Raw genomic sequence first — 21,377 nt, 5'->3', positions numbered from 1 at the left:
TTACAGAAATCCTTTCAGCTTTACAGAGGAAGGAAGAAAAACCACATCAGTGAGGACAATCAAGGTGAATGTCTTCAAAGTCTCAGGTTACTAACATATATTTATCTGATCTGCCCATATTAGGTACCATTCAACTAAATTTTAAAAGACATTCACAGTTCTGCCTGCATTTATCTACCCTTAATCACCAAAATGCTCCAGATGGAAAAAAAGAGACATGAAGCTGCAGGTCCGATACTAACTATTAGCTCCTCGCCTCCTGCAACTGAACTGCTTCAACCCAGTTCCTTCTCTGGCAGATTCCACAATGGACATTACACACAGCCAGTGCTGAATAACCAAGGATGCCATCCAAGTTAGCTATTCACACAATGCTGAAGTTAAAACTTTTAACTCTTAAAGGACACAGATACATGAGAGCTTAATTACATTTATTTACCAAGCATTGACTGCCTCCTTTCCCATATTCAGCTGCTAGGAGTGTAAAGAAGCATTAGGAAAAAGCTGCACACCCTGCCCAGGAGAGGAGCGTGATGACTACACATTTACACATCGCAGCACAGCAGCTAGCTAGCACATTTGCACTCAATCCAGCCTGCTGGTTAATTATTCAGTAGTACTGGTCACATTTTAGGGGCTGAAATTATGAACTGAAATAAAAAATGTCCCCCCTGCCCCAAATCCAGACTCAAGTCCCATCTTCATAGGGCTTTACAATAATGTCTAATGAATGGCAGTAAGCCCTGTCTCATAACTCTAAGTCAATGGTTCCTATTAACCTTTTAAGATTTTTCTCCTAAGGCTCCAGACATGACTATTGAACCACAGAGGTGCACATCAGCTTAAAAGCAGACCTTGTCAAATGCTAGTTCAGTTCTGCAAAGACCTACCTCCAGAAAAAACCCTGACCTATCTTAAATATGCTGCTGGTATCTTTGCTTTCCCATGTGTATTTTTCCAACACGCATATTTTCCAACATTAACAGTTTTTACACTTGCATTTACTGATGTTGAGCTGTCAGATGTCAGCTGGGTGGGGGGGTGAGGGCATGGAGGGCTACCAAAAGGCTCCCAAAGTCAGGCAACATAGAGATGCAGAAGGTGCAGGTCTCATAATGTGCAGGAGGGAGGTAGCTGAACAAGACGTTTCAGGGATATTCACGTGAAAGAAAACCATTCCAAAGTCAGAAATGTTACTTGTGACTTCCCCGCAAAAAGATCCCCTTCCAGTCACAGAGAATGAAGCAGAAAGGAAAATAAAAGGTTGATAATGACTGGTTCCTCCCAGTGGTCACTCAGGGAACATATGAAGTGAACAAAAAAATGTGATTGGAGAAAGCCCTCCTCTGAGACTATGCAAATATTACTGGGATGTGAACTGCAATTTAAAGAGTGTGTAAAAATAAATATATGATGTAAAAAAAAAAAAAAAAAAAAAAAGAACACCATGACAGGAGTCATCTTATTTAAAAATTGTGTTCCAAAAATGTAAGAAAAGTGAGTAGAATTGTATTTATATGACTCCTATATAAATCAAATTTTTCTTACATAATGAACATCACTTCAATATTAATTTGAAACAATACAGTTACACATCCATGACATGGGGCCAAATCATGCAAATGCAAGAAAAAGACCCAACAGAAGGACTGTGGTTACTGGAAAATGCACTTTAAAAAAATGGCAGGAAGGAGCCATCAGCCACAACAGTGCTCCAGCCCAAAGCGTCTGAACAGGCAGGCGCACACTGTGCCACCCAGTACACTTGGAATGCCCTTCCTCTCCACCCTGCCAAGCCACCCCAACTCCCTCCCACTAACTGCTCTGGAAATTTCCTTTCTGCTGTATTTCCCACAAGATGTGAAAAATTAGAAGGGATGGAAAAGAAGGGAGAAGAATTCAAGCAAATTCTCACTGTTTTCTCCTCTATCTTGCAAACCTTTCTTCAAATATCACCTTTTTTAAGTATTGTGATCCACAAAAGAAAGAGAATACTTGGAAGAGTGAGATACAGAGGCAGACTGCAGTGCAGCTCAGCTGTTCTGAAGATCGTAACAGACAGGGATACCTACCCATTCCTAATTTCTAAATACTTTACATACTTTTGGGGAAATGCCTTTTCTGTATAACACCTCTACTGAGCTCACAACAGCCTTTTGTAATCAGTATGTGCTCTACATTAAAATTACAAATCTTACCAAATACAAAAGATTATTTTGCTAACAAGCTCCATTATCTACTTTTAGGATAGCACAGTCTTACACAATTTTAAAGGAAGCCCAGAAAGTGAACCCACATTAAAAAGGAAGTCATTCACAGAGTTGAGACTACCTTTGGGCCAAACACAGCAGTATTGTAATATTTACCTCTCTTTCCAGGTTTTATTATTTATCACACAGACCCTATATAACTGCTCCAGCACATGGACTACCTGTAACATCGTATGCTATACATTTTAGACAGTTCAAAAGAGCAGGTAGTTGAAGAACTGGAGGGAAGTTTCTGTTGCTTAGCAGACTCAGGTTTAGTCCTCACATGTGATTCACTGAGGAGATGAACCATACCCACATCCTATTAATGCATTCTGTGTATTTTTGAAAAGCAATGCATTAGCATTCTTTAGCATGTAAAGTCCTATTTAAAATGAGGAGCAGCTTTCACAATCCCTTCACAGTGCAACCAGCTGAAAAATCTTGGATGACAGTGCCCCTCTCTGGTCAGAAAAGATGAGTACATATTTGCCAGTTCTGTTACAAAACCAGGACTCTTGACTAGTTAACTACTTTATCCAAAACACTCTGATTGAGAGCAAGAAAATGTTCAGATATTGAGTTGAATACTGTTTGCTGATTTATAACCGGAACACGTTGGCTTTCTTCCCATGAACGCTACAATATGCTGTGTCACACAAGCACACATTTTACATTTAATATACCCGTCAGAGCTGAAGCTACCCAAGAGTGCAAGTCAGAATACCTCCAAGCCCCGATTGAAGATTGAGAGTCTAAATCAAAACCCATATTTTGAAACTCAGAAGTCAGACATTACCTTGGGAAAAGCACAAGAGCTGTACATGCAAGGCAGCAAGATAGGATTGGTCTATTATGGTCCAGAAGTAAATTACTAGCAAAAGGACACAAATTACCTGCATCTCGGTCCACAGCCTCCACTTTTATGACAAACTCCCCTGGATCTTGGTTTTCATGAACTGCAGTCTTGTAAAGTTGCTTCAGAAATACTGGGGTCTCATCATTCACATCAAGAACAATGATGGTTAGAACTTGTGTGGCAGAGAGAGCTGGGCTGCCGTCATCAAGAGCCATGACTGTCAAACTGTAGCGCTCCTGAACCTCATGGTCTAGAAGGTGGGCTGTAGTTAAGAGTCCTAATTTAAAGAAAAAGGGTCTTAAAATGTATTCTGGTCCAGGTTAGGATCCTAGTTGCTCCAGCACTCACAGCTTCAGTGTAGCATCACTGTGCCACTGATCCAAGGCTTCTGGACTTTGCAGTCCTGCAATTCCCTGGCCCAGAAATACTGCCTTTGGCATCCAGGGAAATTGGGATTCATGGAAAATTCAAGTGAAGTTCAGTGATTTCTTTTTATTTAACTTTGGGCTTAACATTTTAACTTTATTTAACTTAAATATTTGTCTTCTTTTGCACTTAAGTTATGCAGTTAGGAGCTGTACAAATCACTGTCAGCTGCATCACCTAATGGATTCAAAAATCAGAATAAGAACCAGAAGATATTACAACTACTAGGGTGATATTTGCATTTGTGTGAATACAGTATAATAGTTAGAAACCAGAGAATTTCAGAGGGCTGAAGAATGAAATTCATCAGCAGTTTGAGCCTCCACAGAACACGTTCCACCTGCAGTGTAATGCAGACTCCTCAACCTTGACTTTGCCTTTCCTCGTGTGTACATAACATGACATACATGTGTGCACATGCTTTAAGTATGCATCATGCCAAAATCAGAATGAGGTATTTCACTGCACGCATTTTCTTCCCACCTTCCTTAATGCGCTATTGGAAGATGCTCCTACACAAAAGTGTCATGCCAAAATTTTTGGGCTGAGTCTCACAAAGCTTGACCACCATGTGCAGTACTGCCCCACTTGTGTGGTGCTCTGCCCAAGGCAATCACCCCTGAGGACACAATCAGTCACCTGGGCAGAGTGCCACACTAATGTGGTATTTCAGTATTGGATGGTATGCACTCCCAAGTGTTACTGTGAGAAGCACAACACAAGAAACCCCAGAGAAGAGAAGTTACAGTACCTGTGATTTTATCCAGTACAAATGCTTTGTTTTCATTGCCTGAAAGAATGTGATACGTAACTTGTCCATTTCTTCCCTCATCAGGATCCTTTGCAACTATGTGGTGTACAAGGAAGCCTACCTCCACATCCTCCATGACATAGGAAAGGGGCGAAGACATAAAACTGGGACTGTTGTCATTGATATCTAAAATAACAATTTTCACAGCCAGGGAATCCAGCCTCCGCTCAGTCAGATTTATTGCCTGGTCTTCTGCAAACACTGTCAAGATCACAGAACGAGTAATCTCCCTGTCTAGTGGAGATGCTGTGGTCAAGGAGCCATACAAAGGGTGAATAAGAAATGGATTTTTACTCATGTTACTCATTTCTAAGGAATACTCTATTTTGCTGTTCAGAAAACCACCATCTCCATCTTTTGCATTGAATGTGTAAACCAGAGTCCCAACAGGTACATTTTCTTCTACGCCAATCACTACAAAGTCATCTTGAAAATATGGAGAATGATCATTCTTATCTTCTACATCAATACTTAGGAAGACAGTGCTATTTTGTGGGGGATTATTGTAATCCTTTATAATAACTTGCAAAAGAAAGTGCGAATCCGTTTCATAGTCAAGCTCCTTGGAAAGGTAAAGGTCTCCTGTCAAGCTGTCAATTTCAAAATGAACATTATCGTCATCTTTAGCAATACTGAAATGCAGTTTCCTGTCAGGTGCTAGATGGTTATCAGGCACCTTCAGAGAGTCCAACACTTGTGCAGGCTTAAAATTTTCAGGTACAACAAAGTGCTTGAAGTCTTGTGAGAAGCCAGATCTCCTATTGGGAAGTGGGATCACCTGTAACCAAAACACAAAGACTGCAATATTTTCCCACTGTTATTATGAATATTGCAATGTGTAGTGGGTTGACCCTGGCTGGATGTCAGGCGCCCAGCAAAGCTGCTCTCTCACTCCCCTCCACCGCTGAACAGGGGAGAGAAAATACAATGAAGGTTCATGAGTTGAGATAAGGACCAGGAGAGATCACTCAGCAAATACCATCACAACCAAAACAGACTAGAATTAGAGATATCAAATGAACTTATTGCTAAAAAAATCAGAGCAGGATGAGGAGAAGTAAAATAAGGCCTTAAAAACACACCTTCCCCCCACCCCTCTGTCCTTCCCAGCTCTACCTCCTCCCCCCCAGTGGCACAGGAAGACAGGGAGTGGGGGTCATGGTCAGTTCACCACCTGCTGTTTCTCCCGTTGCTCAGGGAGATGAGTCCTTTAACCCTCTTTAACTGTGGGAATGGCATTTGCCTTGTCTGGATTGAAGCATGTTATTACAAGCTATCCAAAATTAACCATCTTTAGGGTGACTTGAAAACGGCAGCCTCAGTGACATTCAGCCTCTGATAGAGGAGTGCACAGGAGGCCTGGACAAAGCAGCCCCACTGTGGCTTGATGAACAGCAGGTGGCTGCCTGTGCAGTGAGCACACACTGCATTTCACTGCCATGCAGAGTAGCCTGGTATAAACCAGCACCAAGAAATGAGATATCATTCTACGAGGTTATAGAGACAGACTTTAGAAAAGACAGCAACTTAGTGGAGAAAAAAAAGCCTACTCTCTTCCCCACTTTCAGTCCCTCTTGATATTTGCTTTTCTTCCTGCCCACCTGGATATTTTCCTCCTATTTTCCAGTGTTCCCAATGATCTCCTACTAAAGCACAAACATCATCTATTTACAAGATGATCCAGAACTCTGTTGTGCATTCTTAACAAATCAAAATGAGTCTGCTCTCATTTCCTCCCTCAACAGAAAAAAGTCCAAAACAAATTACCACAAGACAAGGTGCTTACAATTTTTAACTTCTTCCTTCCTTCAGTTCATTTCCCTACATTCTTCCAAAATTTTTTTTTCAAAAAAACTAAGCATCTAACATAATTGTTCTATCTCTACAATGTAAATAAGTACCTGGATGTAAACTGTAGCATGTCCTTGAAGCGAAGGCATCCCCTGGTCCTTGGCTGTGACCCTCATTCTGTAGTCTGATCTCTCAGCATGTGACAGAGGCCGGGTTGTTCTTAACTCTCCACTGACAGCATCAATCTGGAAGTACCCTATATCCTCTTCTGTGGGGTAAAAATGGATACATGTTATTGCAAATCAGTAACAGCTTGCCTCCATAGAACTAAACATGGTAATGAACAGTGAAAATGAGCAGGACCCAGAGGAAAGGAGCCCGCTGCACTCACTTGGATCTCTCTAGCTTGTTTGGTTCACCTCTTCTTTCACTGAGTACACAGTGATTATAAACCACTTAATGTGGATTCAGAGAAGTACAGAGAGAAACACCAGAGAGCACTAAAGCAGCTGCTTTGTACCAACATTACTCACACCGATGGTGTGTGCATCAGGAGGGCAACAGATACTCCAGGGCTGCTCCTTCTATTTCTGACCTTGGCAGACAGGGCCAGAGAAAGAGCTAAGTCTCCAAACTGGCATGAAGGGTCAAGTATCTCCTGCCAGCTACCCAGGTGGTTCTTGTGACTCACAGATTATGGGGGCCAGCAAAGAGCACTGCTGACCCCTATGATACACTGTGACTGCAGTGATGCCACCTGCCCTGCTTGTGCTCTGTACCCACAGCCAGCTGGGGGTACCTAAAATCTTACAGTAAGCTGCTGCATAGCAACATGTGAATATTGGAAATTATGGTTATATCTTTCCTCAAGGACTGGTGGCACTCCAGTAACAAGTGACTTTTAATTAAAGTTATTACTTGCAGCTACATCAAATAACATTTATTAGAGAGTTGCAAGGAATAATTCTACCACAGATGAGTAAACAGCTCTTTGTCACTAAGAATTATAGAATCATTTGAGTTGAAAAAGATCATTATGATCATCAAGTGGAACCCTTAACCCAACACTGCCAAGTTCACTGAACCATGTCCCTAAGTACCACGTCTACATGTCTTTTAAATACCGCAGGGGATGGTGACTCCACCACCTCCCTGGGCAGCCTGCTCCAATGCTTTACAAACCACTAAGTGAAGAAATTTTCCCTAATATCCAATCTAAACCTCTCCTGGGAAAAGAGACTGACACATACCTCCCCCATTTTCAAGAAATGGCATAAAAATTACTCAAAAATTTTAGTAAAATGGGAAAGTAGCTATTACTTTGTATACATCACCAGAAACTGAGAAAATCACAGTTGTTATAAGTACTTCTCTGCTAGAATACTATGCGAACAGCTTTCTGTTATGTGAATTTTTAATAAGGTGCACTAGTGGGTTAAATAAAGTCATGCAGCACAACAGCTGCTATTATAGTAAGCAACTATGGTAAAAATAAATTCAGTGCAGATGTAGTACACAAAACACCCATAAAGAACTATATTTCTATAGGCACCTAAGTGAGCATGAAGCTGTTTATGTTCTCCAAATGTGCACATTCAAATTAGTTGACTGCACATGTAGATGTTCACTTTTGTATCCAATCACATCATCTGCAACTGCAAAATAGTTGCACCTGTAACATTTGAAGAAAAAAAGCACTTAGCAGACTAGATAGAAAATTGGGTTTTCACAACCAACAAATAGAAGTTTTTTTCAATATTGTTCTGCTATTTTTTGAGTGACTATAGCTTTCTAATTCCCCACAAGTCCCTCCTGGGTTCAGTCTTGCTGTCTGGAACATTAACAACAAAAAGAAGGTTTGCCAACAAAAGGAACCCATATATAGAGACAATTATATTGAATGAGACAGTCTTGAATTTTGCATTTTTCATGGTAATTTTGAAACATTGCTGCTGCTATATTACTATTTTCGTAATAGCTTTTGGTTTACTTTCCTGGTGTAGGTCCCAACAATATGTCTACATTCACAAATCTGCTATTTTGTTCCATATAATGTTTCATGAACCAAAATCCCAGCTAAGCAAAAGTCACAGGAGATATGAGAAACAGAACACATAATGTGAAATGCATGCATATATTTTCAGTATTTTGCTAAAACCTACACTTACAGTTACACTAAAATCCAAATATTACATGAAATAGTTTTGTGCGTATTTTGGTGGCAATAAAAGTAACAAAAAAGTCTGAAAATATTGGAAAGAGACACTGTATAGAGAAAAACCCCTTGGGACTTTCATTTTGTGTTTCGCATTATCATTTTTTATCTGTCTTTATAAAGACATTCAAAACTGAAATGCCCCATGTCTATTTTTCTAGTATTTTTATCAATCTATTTTTTAAATGGATTCCAAGTGTAGCCATTTGATTGGAAATCAGAAAAGACTTTTACACTGAGAAAAAAGTTTATGCAGCTCTATACGCTATAGAGCATGCCAGTCATTGCTCTAAAAGCTCATGCTTGCTGCATTTCCAGAAACATTTCCTTAGCTATCATCTCCATAAGTCACCTGAATTAGGCAGCTGCTGCTTATATCATACACCCTAAATATGTCCTTTTGTATCTGAGGAGAAAAGGAAGAAAGTATAGTAGAAATGGATAAGGAATAAGGAAGCTGGAAAGAGCAGATAAAGCATGGAACAGAAAAAAATTGAATCTCTCAATAACTAGACTCTAATGGCTCCAGTCTCTTCTTGTGCTTGCAAAAGTAACCTGCCAATAAATACATATGCTTTTACAATTAAATTTTTCACCTCTGCCTTGTCCAGTGACTGGACAAGGACTGGACTGCCTTGGCCAGACTTTCATTTACATGAGGTTCTCCAAAACTCAGACACTCTCCCAGCTCTGTGCTCTCAAAGATGATCAGAGAAACTGTAGTTTAGAACCAAAAAACCCGGTGGCCTGAGAAACACCAAGCAATGTGTTACTGTGAACTTTGGCTGAACATTCAGGCCTTACAGAGACTGGCATTCAGGCAAAATGGCACAGAAAGCAGACACAAAGGAACATTAGCGATTTCTCAGAGAGTAGTGACCTCAGCACGCAGTGATAGCTAGCTATGTATTTTTACCTAATTTCCTGAAGAACTGTTTCTTTCCTAGGTGTTAAAATACTTAGTGCCCTGACCATGTCCTCCTCCTTTGAGATGATGGAAAAGTTGTTTCCCTTAACAGAAAAGAGGAAGGCAATGCCATGGCTCCCGAAGAACCTGAACATGATGGGGGCTTCTGCAGAAATGTAGCCCTCTGCAAGTCTAGGAACGTTCCTTGCACGCTGCTTGCTGCTCATTCTGGAGAACAAGACACATGTACAGCACTTGCCAATTCATGTGCATTAGCAGTGTAACTAGGCTTCTCTTGGCACTTGTGAGCTCAAGTGCTAATGTTACATTCACATAATTGCTCCAAATATAACTGTAACAGCCTCTGTCAATGCTAGTCTTAACACACAAAGCAGTAGTTCCAGATGCACTATAAATACACACTAATTTCTGTTGTAAATGCTATACTACATCCTACTGACAGTCATAAAGACGACCAGGCAAATCACTTTCTGACTGCCAGCATCACTAAGGAATAAATAGTACACACAGCTAGGATTCACCTCCCTGTGGATCAGGTTACTCTTTCAGTGATAACACACAAGTGGAGGTAGGGTCCTGTGACCACCCACTTCCATCCACATACATTTTTAAAGGATGATTTGCTTTGATTTTCTAGGAAGAGGGAGGGGCATTTTGATGGAAACACTTCCCTGTAGCCTAAAAAATTCATTTGGTGTGTAAACCTCACAGTTCTTTTACAGATTTTTCCTTATGTAATTTGTTGGCATTTGTCAATAACATTCCTGCATAGCTTAATATATTCCTGATATCTTGACATTTCCTTAAGATCTCAAGAACATTAAAAATTACCCAGCAACATTTACAAGCTTAAGAGCTGACACTGACACTTGCAGCTCTTCATCTTGTGGCAGTCCCATGACTGCAGAACAGAGCACTGCTCTGCATGCAGTTCTCCAATTAACCTGCTGTCTCTCTGTTTAACAAACATGGCTGTAAATCAGATCATATTTCTTCTTCATATTTAAGCACTGAACAATGTCCTAGAACTAGAAAATACTATTTTAAATATAAACCAGGCAAGAACTTCACCATGAAACAGAAGACCAGATGTTAAAGGCTATGAGCCAACTAACAACAACAAAAATTAGTATCAGAGAAGCTCAGCTGTTTCTGGATTTGTTTATCAGGAAAATATCTAGTTCCAAGGCTGGGAGGGATTTTTTAGTGGTTTTTGCGTTTGAAGGGTGGAGGGGGGGAGTGTTTGCTGCTGTTTTTATCCTTTTGTTCTTTCCAGAGACAGCTTTTGCAAGACCAGTCATATTTTGTGTTTCTAGTAATTTTTATAATTTGAACTCTTACTTACTCCCCTCTGGGGCTCTACAGGGAAGCCAGTAAGAAAATCCAATGTGCTGTTTGAAAGAAGGGGATATAGTAAGATATCTGAACAGGCAGAGACCCCTGAAAAACACTTCCTGTATTGCCTGGCCATCACCCTTCAGACAAAAGTGTTGCGCACTACTCATTCCCTTTTTCACAAGGGGGGTCTTTCCTGTGCAAAATATTCTTACTCATAATGCAGAAGTCTAAGACACTGCCCAATTCCCTCTGGAATATGCAATCATTTATATCCAAATTAAGGGAATAATGTTTTTTTGCTCTGAGGAAACAGTAAGCTCTACATGCAAATACCATAGATTACAAATCCCAAGCTTAAAAAATACTGATTACATTAAACTGGTAGAATGGAACAGAAACCAAACAAAAAAGAAATAGTTCTGTTCCTGGTAGCTCTTACTGTTTTGAACCAATAGTGAAGGAAAGCAGGAGGAACAGACCTGTTTCCCTTCCTGGTTACAGATGGAGTTCTCACTTTTATGAACGTGTAGCAAGTGCTATGCAGCAAAACCAGACATCACATCTATGTCTCTTACCAGTATTAATGCCCCCATCCCACTCATGTTCTGATTTAGGACTGCTTGGTTATTAATTTCACTGCAAACAAAACTGGATCCTACAGCTTACCCCAGAAGTGAACTACTACATGCAGGAATTATGGAGAAAACTAAAGAGAAGTGTTTTTAAGTGGCTAGGCTATGTCAGGTTAACACAGTGATAAACAAAGGGTGAAACCTGAACTAAAAACCACAGACCTCATTGTTTGCCCAGATTATCTGCTGATCCCTCTAATCCCTGTCTCAGACTGTCACAAACTGTTATTTTAGCAGGAAAATTTTCAATTGGTTATGGGAAAAAGGAAATCATTTTTCCTTTAGGATGTTAAACAACTGACTGAAATACTAAACTGCGCAGAACAAGACCATAGTCCTAATCTTTTCTGAGTGCTGTTTGAACACTTTCTGGCCAGCCACAGAAGCAACTAAATCCCTTGAAAGATGAGGCAGGGAGTGAAGGGAAGAAAGGCATCTGCTTGCACCTCCTTAGATACTTCATAAGACACATGATGGTTCTGATTCCTATTTACAAAAGCACTTTTATTCTACCAGACACAAAATAAACACAAAGCCTTGTATGATATATGGCTTCTCTGAAATTCCAGTTATTTTAATGTCTACTTTCATATTAATAACACTTTAAATTCTTACCTGGTTCTATTGAATATAATATGATGCCGTTGTTTCCAGAATCAAAGTCTTTTGCAAAGACAGTAGTAACAAGCGTCCCTGATGGCTGCCCTTCCAAAACCTGTCACCAAGCAGTTTACAAGTTATTTGCCATTACACAATTGCATGGATATATGGATAAAGTCAGTCTTAAAAGAAATCCCTCGCCATAACACAAGAGTTTAGCTGCTGCTCTGCTTTCCATTTCAGTAATATTTACAGTGAGTGCAACGAGCATTTCAGGAGATGGTTAAATAACCGAGTTCTAGCAACCCTCTGTCGCGGTCTGCATAGAGCGCTACCTCACACATCTTTAGGATGGCAGACTCGCAGGTCGGAGACCGAAAGAGCTCCATCCCACTGCGTGCACAAGCACAGCCATGCGCGCGTTATCCTTTCCCGCTGGCAGCGCACGGGGCGGCGGGAGCGCCGCGCTCCGGTAGGATCGGTGGGCGCTGCAGTTCCCGCCGCGGCCGCGGGGCGGCGCTGCGCGCTGCGCGGAGCCCGCTCCCCCCTTCCCGCGCACCTGGCGGCGCAGCGCCCCCTGCGGGAAGCGCGGCGCGTGGTCGTTGCGGTCGCGCACGGAGACGCGCACGGCGGCCGTGGCGCTGCGCCGGGGCCAGCCCGCGTCCGTCGCCAGCACCCGCAGCTCGTGGTGCGCCCGCTCCTCGCGGTCCAGCGCCGCCCAGTTTATGATTTCACCTGACGGCCAAGGAAAAGGGGGGGAGAAATGGAGTTAGGCGTTTACTGTATGCTAGCACTCATTTTACTGCGTGCAATTATGCATTTAATTTAATGTGAAATAATGATACGTGCCCTCTAACACCTGACCACTGACATTAAAATATCAGCTTTACAAGCCCCATTCCGTAGAAACATTCTGTCAATCACAGTTTTGCACATGTACTTTAGTACCGTATTACATCTTTTACTGTACACTGGGTGCCCCAGAGCAAAGATAAAACAGTATGAACCAAAGTGCTGACCTTCCAAAGAAATCCATCTGGCCCTTACCACCCTTCAGGACACATAATACACGAGCACAGGGGTTTAACTGCTGACAAGTGGCTTTTATTAATTATGCACATTAATCAGAAACCCTTATGTCTCCCATATATTCTAGTAAACGCAGCAAATAACTCTGACCGATCTTCTCCCTATCTGCTTAGCAACACCCAATGTAGCCAGAGATTTGCGGTTGACCAAAGCCCATCACACAGATAACCACATGTTTTTTTAAGATCTTCTTGGTTAACTCCTAGTATTCTGTTTGCCTGTAAACTTCCATAAGTGTACTCCAAAGGAACTTGCTTTTATTTTGAGATTCATACAGAGAAATTCTGGGAAAGCCTGTTCACTCCCCATGGGGACTGGACATCTGGAAATAGGAATTTTAAACAGCAGATCTTTGTTTGCTATGTATCATTTTGCTAAACTGGATTATTTACAGTGCCTGTGTCCCTTGAAGGATTCCCTTCCTTCAGGCTCTCCATGCTCTGGCCTGTGGTGTTATACTCTGTAGCCATAACCCCAATTACTCAAGGCATTTGGGATTCACTGCAGAGTACACCCTGTGCTGTGAAAAATTTCTCTCAGCCAATTTGACTTCTGGGATGCCATGTACAACATGAACTCAGTTTTGATGTCAGCTACAGAAGCGTTCACAAGTATTTTAAATCACTTTATCTAACTTCGTAAGTACCTTTATAGTTATGGCTGATCTGTACTTTTCAACTCTACTTGATCACAGGCAAAGGAATTCCTCACATGAACTATTGAAGCTATAACTTAAAACTTCTCCTTTTACTTTGTTGCAGTCAAACACCAAAACTTATGACCAAGTGACCTGAACAAAGTAATGAAAAAATAAATTCCTAAGCGCTAGTTCATTCTTCATGAAAATGTATTGGGTTTATTTCATTCCCCAAATTGTGAAGCTCTGACTTAAAATATTCATATATCAACCCAAAAGATTCACAGCAGTTCCTGAAAGCTTTGTACTTTACTTCCATACCCTTAGGGAAGGCTGCTTTCCAAAAGCAATATTAGGCAGATTACAAATCATACAATGCTACCTGTGTTGGAATTCATCTTGAAATACTTTCCATCAGACAAGAGGAAATAGGAAAGCTGTCCATTTCTTCCGGAGTCTTTGTCAACAGCTGTAATAGTGCCAACCACACCACTGGGAATTGGATTTTCCTCAACTTCAAAGAAGTAGCTCTCATGCATAAACATGGGAGAATGATCATTTTCATCCAGGACATTGACTATTATAGATGCGCTTGCGTTTTGCCTAAGGTTTTCATCCTCAGAGGCACTGACCAAGGCTCTAAAACTTAGCATCTGTGCACATTCGTAGTTCAAATGTTTCCGAAGATAAATCCAGCCAGTATCAGAGCTGATTCCAAATGCAACAGAATCAGTGCTAGGCTCTAAGGAATATGTCAGATTGGAGGTAATGCTGTGTGGATCAAGCGAGTGGGCTTGAACCTGAAGGATCTGGGCACCTGGAGAGGTAGCTTCACTGATTTCTACTTGATACACCAAGCTTTGAAAAACCAAAGTAGGGCCCATCGTCTGCTCTTCAACAAACACTGTCAAGACCAGCAAAGAAGTCAGAGGAGGACTTCCACAGTCCTCGGCTGCTATGTGTAGAGTATATTCCTGCTGCTTTTCCCCAAACACTGTCCTGGTAAGGTTTACCACTCCGAGACTTGGATCAATGCTAAAAGCATTTGACTGCTTGCTTGCAATACTGTATTTGATTGCCCCATTTAGGCCACTGTCTTTGTCTTCTGCATGAGCAATGTAGACAGCAGTGCCAGGAGGCTGGGTATGTGAGATGGTTACCTTATCAGATTTGGTAAGAAATACTGGAGGGTTGTCATTAATGTCTGTCACAGATATGTTGACTTGAGTGCTGCTGTAGACGGGGGAGTTACCCAGCTGTGACTGAACAGTGAGCACCACCACAGACTGAGCCTCGTGGTCAAGCTGTTTCTTGGTGCGGATAATGCCAAACTGGGGGTCGATGGAGAACTTTCCATGTGGATCACCAGAGCAGATTCGGTAAGAAACCACTTCTAACGAATCTAGAAATGGAAAAAACAACAAAAAATGTAAAAAATAAAATATGGAAGCGATAACATAAACGTTGGCAAGAACATCTGGGGAGAATGCATGCTGTTCAATTCAATGGAATAAATGTAAGCTACACAGATGTTTGACATTCTTGGGCTTTTTACGCTTCCTTCTTCCCGTCCCTGGATCCCTTCAGTAAAATATGAATGTATACAGTTTGTCCACTTCTGCACTGTTTGATTTTCATCACACTGGTATTATAAACCTCTATAGAGAAAATCATATAATAGCCTCTTGTTTTTCCCTGATCTAAAATATAGAAAAAACACTCCTGTAAATTAGTCTTGTGGGAGCAATTTCACTACACACAGGCATTCACTATAGCAAGGAATGAAACAGGTGGCAGTTCTCTGAAAAAAAAGTATTTTAATAAACTTACTGTTCATGGGTGACCATTGTAGTAACATTTATACGTTAGATGCTACCTAAAGCACAAGCTGTCTAAAGATTCAGGCTTACTACCAAGGCCACCCTGCAGGTGCTGTCTCCACCCTGAGGACAGTCCTTCCCAAAAGAAGGGAATGGGAGGACCTGACTAATCAAGCTTGTATGAAACCATGGCATCTACCACTTTACATTTACACATCTATCATCAGGCTGGTATGTGGACTCACAGGTCCCACTGCTCTGCATATGGCAAAATAGGTACGGCTCTCAGCAGGGCCTTTTATGACCAAGGACTGTCAGGAGCTAAGCCATTTCCCTTTACAAATGATAACAAAACCAGATGGATTAAATATATTTTCAAAAGGTCCCACAAACATTCATCTGGACTTCTCCATTTAATTTGAGACAATGTGGGGGTTTGGTTGGTTGGTTGGTTTGGTTTTTTGATGGGTGGCCAGGAGCACTTCTCGCAGATCCTCTGAAACTTCTGAATACTCTCTGATTATAAGTATTGCTCTGAGATTTGCCTTGCATGGCTAATACTTAAACATGAGCCAGCCTGTCACACTTACTTAAACTTTCACAACATGCTTCCTATCTCCCCATTTACAATTCCAGAAATCCACCAGGGAGAAAATGGAGGCCACTGCCAATCTCTATGGACCACCAAGGAGAGTACCATGAATCTCCAGCTGCTCTAAAGAGGATCCTGATTAACCAGCCATTACACCAGTTGCTGTAAGTACCAACAGTAAATTCTATTTAATGCTTGACAGACTGAATGAATAACATTGAAGTTTACAGGAAAAAAAAATCACCTACAGCTATCTCCAGTTAATGGCCACAACAAAAATACAACATAATCTCTGACTGAGAATGCAATTTACTTGGAGGCTCTCTGGCCTTTACGGTGCCAATCACGCTGTCTTCAGGTGCATCTTCTGGAACAGAAAAGGTATACCGGGATCTCTCAAATATGGCAGGGACCAAAACAGTCTGAAGGATGTTTACTGTGACAGCTGCATTGCTGGCAGAGGGAAGGCCACCCCCATCCCGTGCAGAAACAGTCAGGAAGAGTGCAGAATGTGCCAGCTGGCCAAGAGCTGAGGTCAGGTAAATAATTCCTGAAAGTACACAGAAATAAAATAACACTTAAGAGAGATGTACGATAAAATTCAGCAGGCTGTCAAAATAACTTCAACACGTATTGCTACTCTAAGAGGAGGTCAGACAACGTGGACAAAAATCAGCACTCCCAATTCAATTTTTGAGAGCCAAGTTCTTTTCAAATTATATGGTCTTTACCATTCACAAAGCCACTGAAACACAGCAAATTCTGTTTCAAAACATGGTTTCCATAATTCTGATTTTAGAAAAACAGATTCAGCTAAATCTTTAACAATGTTAAATTTTACTAGGACTACTAGTCTCTAGTAATTTGGAGGTGCATTGGGGGTGGGAAAAAAGTATTATAACAAAAGATTTATTTATCTCTACAAATGGTAAAGTTATTTCAAACAGGCTGTGGAGACATTCTGCTTAAGTAACTCCTGAAATAAAACATTCACACAAATGGAATCAAAGCCCCAAAATATAAATCATAGGAGTAGGGGACTCTGTGGAAAGTATCTGGGAAGCAATCACCTGCTGTCTGATCACAAATTTCTGTCAAAACACCCTTTAATAGTGAATTCTAAGGTCCATTGAATTTGCAAGCTGCTAACAACTGCATTTTATATAAACTGTATGAATTAATTCTTTGAAAAGAAAATACAGTGCTCAGTCCCAAAATACAGCACTTTGGATGTACATTCCTCAAGATAAGCTATTTGTGAAGTAAGTTTTTCAACATGAAAGTGAAGATGAAAGGTGACCAAATGCAGGAAAATTTTTCTTAGCAATGAGTGTGTTTAACTAAATATACACTAAATGCTAAAATCACAGTGTATTAAGTAGCAAAGTTGCAGTAAACTCAAGTGATTCAACTAATAGGGACAACCTTTCACATACCTACAGATATTTTTAAGAAATCACCCAGCTTTTTGTAGAGGCTGGTGAAGACACAGAACATCTGGCAGTTCAGTAAAAGCAAACCTTTAAACTTTGAGCTACCTTTTTAATTTCCTGGCTCTCAAGTTTATTAGGGATAATGTTTGCCATTCAAGTCGGACATTTTAGTGGCTAGACAGGGTAAAACTAGAGTTAGCTCAAAGTGTCTTAGGAGAATCAATGCATGATTCAATGAATATATCTTCTCAAAATTTAGGATGAAGCCACAACATTAATTTTCTATAATCCATTTTTAAGCAGAAACATGGAAAAATGCATAAAATCCTTATAAATATTCAAATGTTCATGCAGCATACTTTCCAAATATACTGCCAGGACACTATAATAAACTGTGTCTTGACATGCTTAAAATGCATTAAAAGGGTCTTCAGGATCAAGGAAAAATGCTCTCCACTAACAAAAAAGGGACACTTATTCCAGTGTGATAAACTACACTAAGAGCACAACTGTGATACAGACAGATTTAGGGTTCACTGCTGATCCAGCTCCTATGCTAACAATCGATGCAGTTCTAAGAAACAACCTTATTTTGGCTTCTTAAGTTTTTTTTTTTCTTCTGATGGTTGAGTTTTATGGTTACTTAAGCAGCTCAACAAAGTAGTCCTTCAAGGATATAAACTTTTGGCATTTTCTGAGGTAATCTGAGCAAGTGCAGCTTGACAGAAAAAGGGGTTTAACCTTTTTTCCCCAGAGGATAAACATATACACATGGATTTTTAACAACATTTCTGTCAAATTAATTTAAATAAATCAAATGGACTGTATGTTATTAACTTGACCAATTGGATATTTTTCTATTGACAATGATCTTTTTCTCATTTCAGATACTTCAAGAGGTATGTGGAGAACTGAAAAACTTCACAGAAAAGCATCAAACTGAAAATCTTACTCCAGAGCAGTAACTAAAGACTTCAGAACATCCTTTAGCAAAGGATGGAGCAAACAGTGCTCCACTCCAGGAGCTCTGAAGACCTGGTGGAACAGAAATATTCCAGAACCAAAGCGCCTTTCTCTGCTGACCTAGACACATTGCAGCACACTCCATGCAGTTCAGCTACAGAAAGCAAAAAGAAAATTAATAAAAGATTTTGTTTTCTTTCTTCATTCTTTCTCTGTGTCATAGGGAAAAAGGGCAATAGGCAAGTACATCTTGCCAACTCAGCTCTCTTTTGCAGGACCAGGGACACCATAGGAACAATGGCAGATTCCAAGTAAAAAGTATGTGATTTCCATATGGCTCCCTGCATCCTCAAAAACTGTAGTATGCAGAAATTTAATAGCCCATTTCGACTTTTAACTGTATACAGTCTGTTTCTGTCAGCATTTGTAGGACTGGGCATTAGCTTTTCATCTGATATATGATCTACACAGACATTTGAGATGGCTCTGCTGTATGTTGGTGAACATGCCTCATTAGGCTCTATTATGGCACCACATGATGGGACAGAAGCTGGAGAAGAAAGCAGCATCTGGGATTTCACTTTCTATATGATTAGGTAAAACAGCAGACTGTGACAAAATGGACAATCTGGACCACCTGGGTCAAAAGCAGCTACCAGCACACCTCAGAGCAGGCTGGCTGGGCACATTTCATCTGCTGCAGCAGAGTGCAGGAGATGCCCGAGCACTACACTGCAAAGGCAAAAACACAGAGGAAATTGCAAGGAGCAGGAACTGTCAAAGGCACAGGTTCAGTGTGTGAAACTCAACAGAGGCATGTCTCACTAAGTAACAGGCCAAAGATGAATCATGGTTTTTCTTTCCTCCCCATTCCATAATTAAGACTGGGGCTTATTATTGTTATCACCACAATCATTTGCAGTCTGTTATTCATGGCTTCAGAGAACTTAAAAGAAAATCAGGTTGCTGTACAGAACATATTCTTCCATTATGAAAACCGGTTTCTATAGCACTGAAAATGAAAAGGGAAAAACGAGACAGCTCCTCTGCAAGGAACATTTTACCAAAGCTCCCAGCAGGAGATCACACAGACACAAGTGTGGGTCCACTTTAAGAAAAGTGCCACCTTTCTTACAGCTTGACTCGCCATATAAATGAGTAGTCTTATCTGCTGCCTTTAAAAACATTTAATTCCCATTTTTCAAATTAATATTTATATCACTGCAGTGCTTTGAAGACTTTACCTCTGGTTAATTCCTTATTCTGCATGAGAGAGAGCTGGAATCAATTCTGCTTCACAGGTGAACAATCCTATAATTACACACCAGATGAAGCATTAACATCCTGCCTTATTCACACCTTGGCAACCTCATTTTCTTGACTAGATCCGCATGGCCTAACTTAATGATTGCAGATTCCAACCCTTATAAATCAAAAGCATGACATACAGACTGCCTGCTGCCTGGATACGATCTGGATACAGATTTCGGGCAGATCCTGCAATGCTGGATGCATGTGAGCGGCTGCCACTGCAGGCTGTGGTTTGGGAACAGCTCTGCTCCAAGGCAGGTTAGCTCAGCACAGCCATGCTGGAATTTACAGGTGTTTTGCTTCAGAGCAATATGTGCTTATGGGCTGGCAGAAATTGTTACAATGGTTTGGAGGACTGAATGCACAGGGAGAACTATAGAAGGGCAAAGTCATGACTGCCAACTCTTTCATCTGCTTTGGATTTCCTCGCTCACTGTACATGGTAGGGCACAAACTTCTGAGAAGCCTTGCTCTTCACTTTGTGCCTATTTGCTCAGAAAGTGCAAATGCACTAACGAAGGACAGGACTCTGTGACACCCACCATCCTCTGGCAATGATGACATTTCTCATGGGATTTTGCTGTTCTTATTTTTGTGGAGGTGCACCCTATTCCACAAATGGGTTAACTGCTGTTTCTCAACAGTTAAAGGAAGAAGACAGGAATCCACATATAATGATTCTTTAAAAATGCATTTTTAATTATATTCATGATCCTGTATTCAGTCCCAATCTTACAAGAGCATACAGCACTAAAGTAGATTCACCCACCAAAAGAACTTTTTGTATGGTAAAAATATCATGCTTGTTAACTCAATAGGATTTCCATACACATCTCCAGCTGAACACTTTGAAAAATCTGGTTTTGCACAGGGTTCTCCCATAAGCAACACCAAAATCAGCCCTATATTTTTAGCCATTTGTAGGCATACAAAATGTTTTCCACAAGTCAAGTGCTACAAAGATAAAAATCAGGATGCACTAACTTCAGTAACAAAGTCTGGATTGCAGAGGTATGCGTACTTAAATGGCTTCTAGTATTATATCATTTTTCATGAAATAAAAAAAAGCAACTTTAGAACATGGCAAGAGGAATAAAATCAACAGTTATCAATGGTGTTACCTAAGCCCTTGAAACCAAACACCCTAACAAACGTTAAGTGATGGCAGTATTCCTTCAGCAAATGCCATAGGATGGGCCAGCTGGCGTGATCTGACACAGCTCAGACAACAAGCAGATGGCCAAAAGGTCCATATGGTTCATCACCCCAGTTCACCTTCAAAGCTGGCCACTGGACCTGCTGTTCACTACTGTGCAGGTCAGAGCTGACCCACTGATGTGCCCAGAGCACCCACACTAGCACAGCAGCCTCCCAGGGATGCATGGACAGCTTTGCTTTTTATGTCAGAAAAAACTTCAAGATGAGCATAGACAAGGTGATCCTTCAGAAGCTGGTTGCAGTTAGGAGGTGGACATTTTGCATCAACATTAAATTAGCATTGTTTTAAGGAAGAATGGTAGTGTTTCTACTTGACATTTCTGTTGAAGTTTATCCAACTCCTTGCCTATGCTCAAATCTTAGCACTGCATACAGGTTCCAGCTTTAGCATTTTACCAGTACTTAAAATGCACCTTTTATAGTGAAGCTGCATTCTTGATGGTAACCATAGCAACACTGCCAAAT

At 40.8% G+C, this 21,377-nt stretch overlaps 1 protein-coding gene and 1 long non-coding RNA gene across 6 annotated transcripts in view; one reads left to right on the top strand and one right to left on the bottom strand.

Moving 5' to 3' along the window:
* LOC104697169 overlaps positions 1-19,679 on the top strand; it is a 185,049-nt gene extending 165,370 nt beyond the window's left edge. The window contains exons 10-12 of one of the 4 annotated variants that reach the window (XR_002048272.3): positions 14,789-14,954; positions 16,032-16,151; positions 18,308-19,679. This is a non-coding gene — a long non-coding RNA (uncharacterized LOC104697169). The remainder of the gene's footprint in view (positions 1-14,788; positions 14,955-16,031; positions 16,152-18,307) is intronic. The other 3 variants (XR_005601759.1, XR_005601760.1, XR_005601761.1) reach the window with 3 other exon arrangements.
* Positions 1-21,377, bottom strand: part of LOC104697315 (protocadherin-23) — a 62,092-nt gene that overhangs the window by 24,831 nt on the left and 15,884 nt on the right. For both annotated transcript variants that reach the window (XM_039550931.1, XM_039550932.1), the window contains exons 3-9: positions 16,301-16,537; positions 13,958-14,977; positions 12,409-12,584; positions 11,865-11,964; positions 6,247-6,404; positions 4,286-5,123; positions 3,146-3,385 (exon numbers count right to left, since the gene is read on the bottom strand). In XM_039550931.1, the coding sequence (XP_039406865.1) occupies positions 3,146-3,385; positions 4,286-5,123; positions 6,247-6,404; positions 11,865-11,964; positions 12,409-12,584; positions 13,958-14,977; positions 16,301-16,537 (2,769 nt within the window). The remainder of the gene's footprint in view (positions 1-3,145; positions 3,386-4,285; positions 5,124-6,246; positions 6,405-11,864; positions 11,965-12,408; positions 12,585-13,957; positions 14,978-16,300; positions 16,538-21,377) is intronic.

The sequence above is a fragment of the Corvus cornix genome, chromosome 4 (assembly GCF_000738735.6).
Source record: "Corvus cornix cornix isolate S_Up_H32 chromosome 4, ASM73873v5, whole genome shotgun sequence".
NCBI lineage: Eukaryota > Metazoa > Chordata > Aves > Passeriformes > Corvidae > Corvus > Corvus cornix.
Note: the sequence above shows the minus strand (reverse complement) of the source record. Positions and strands in the feature narration are given on the sequence as shown.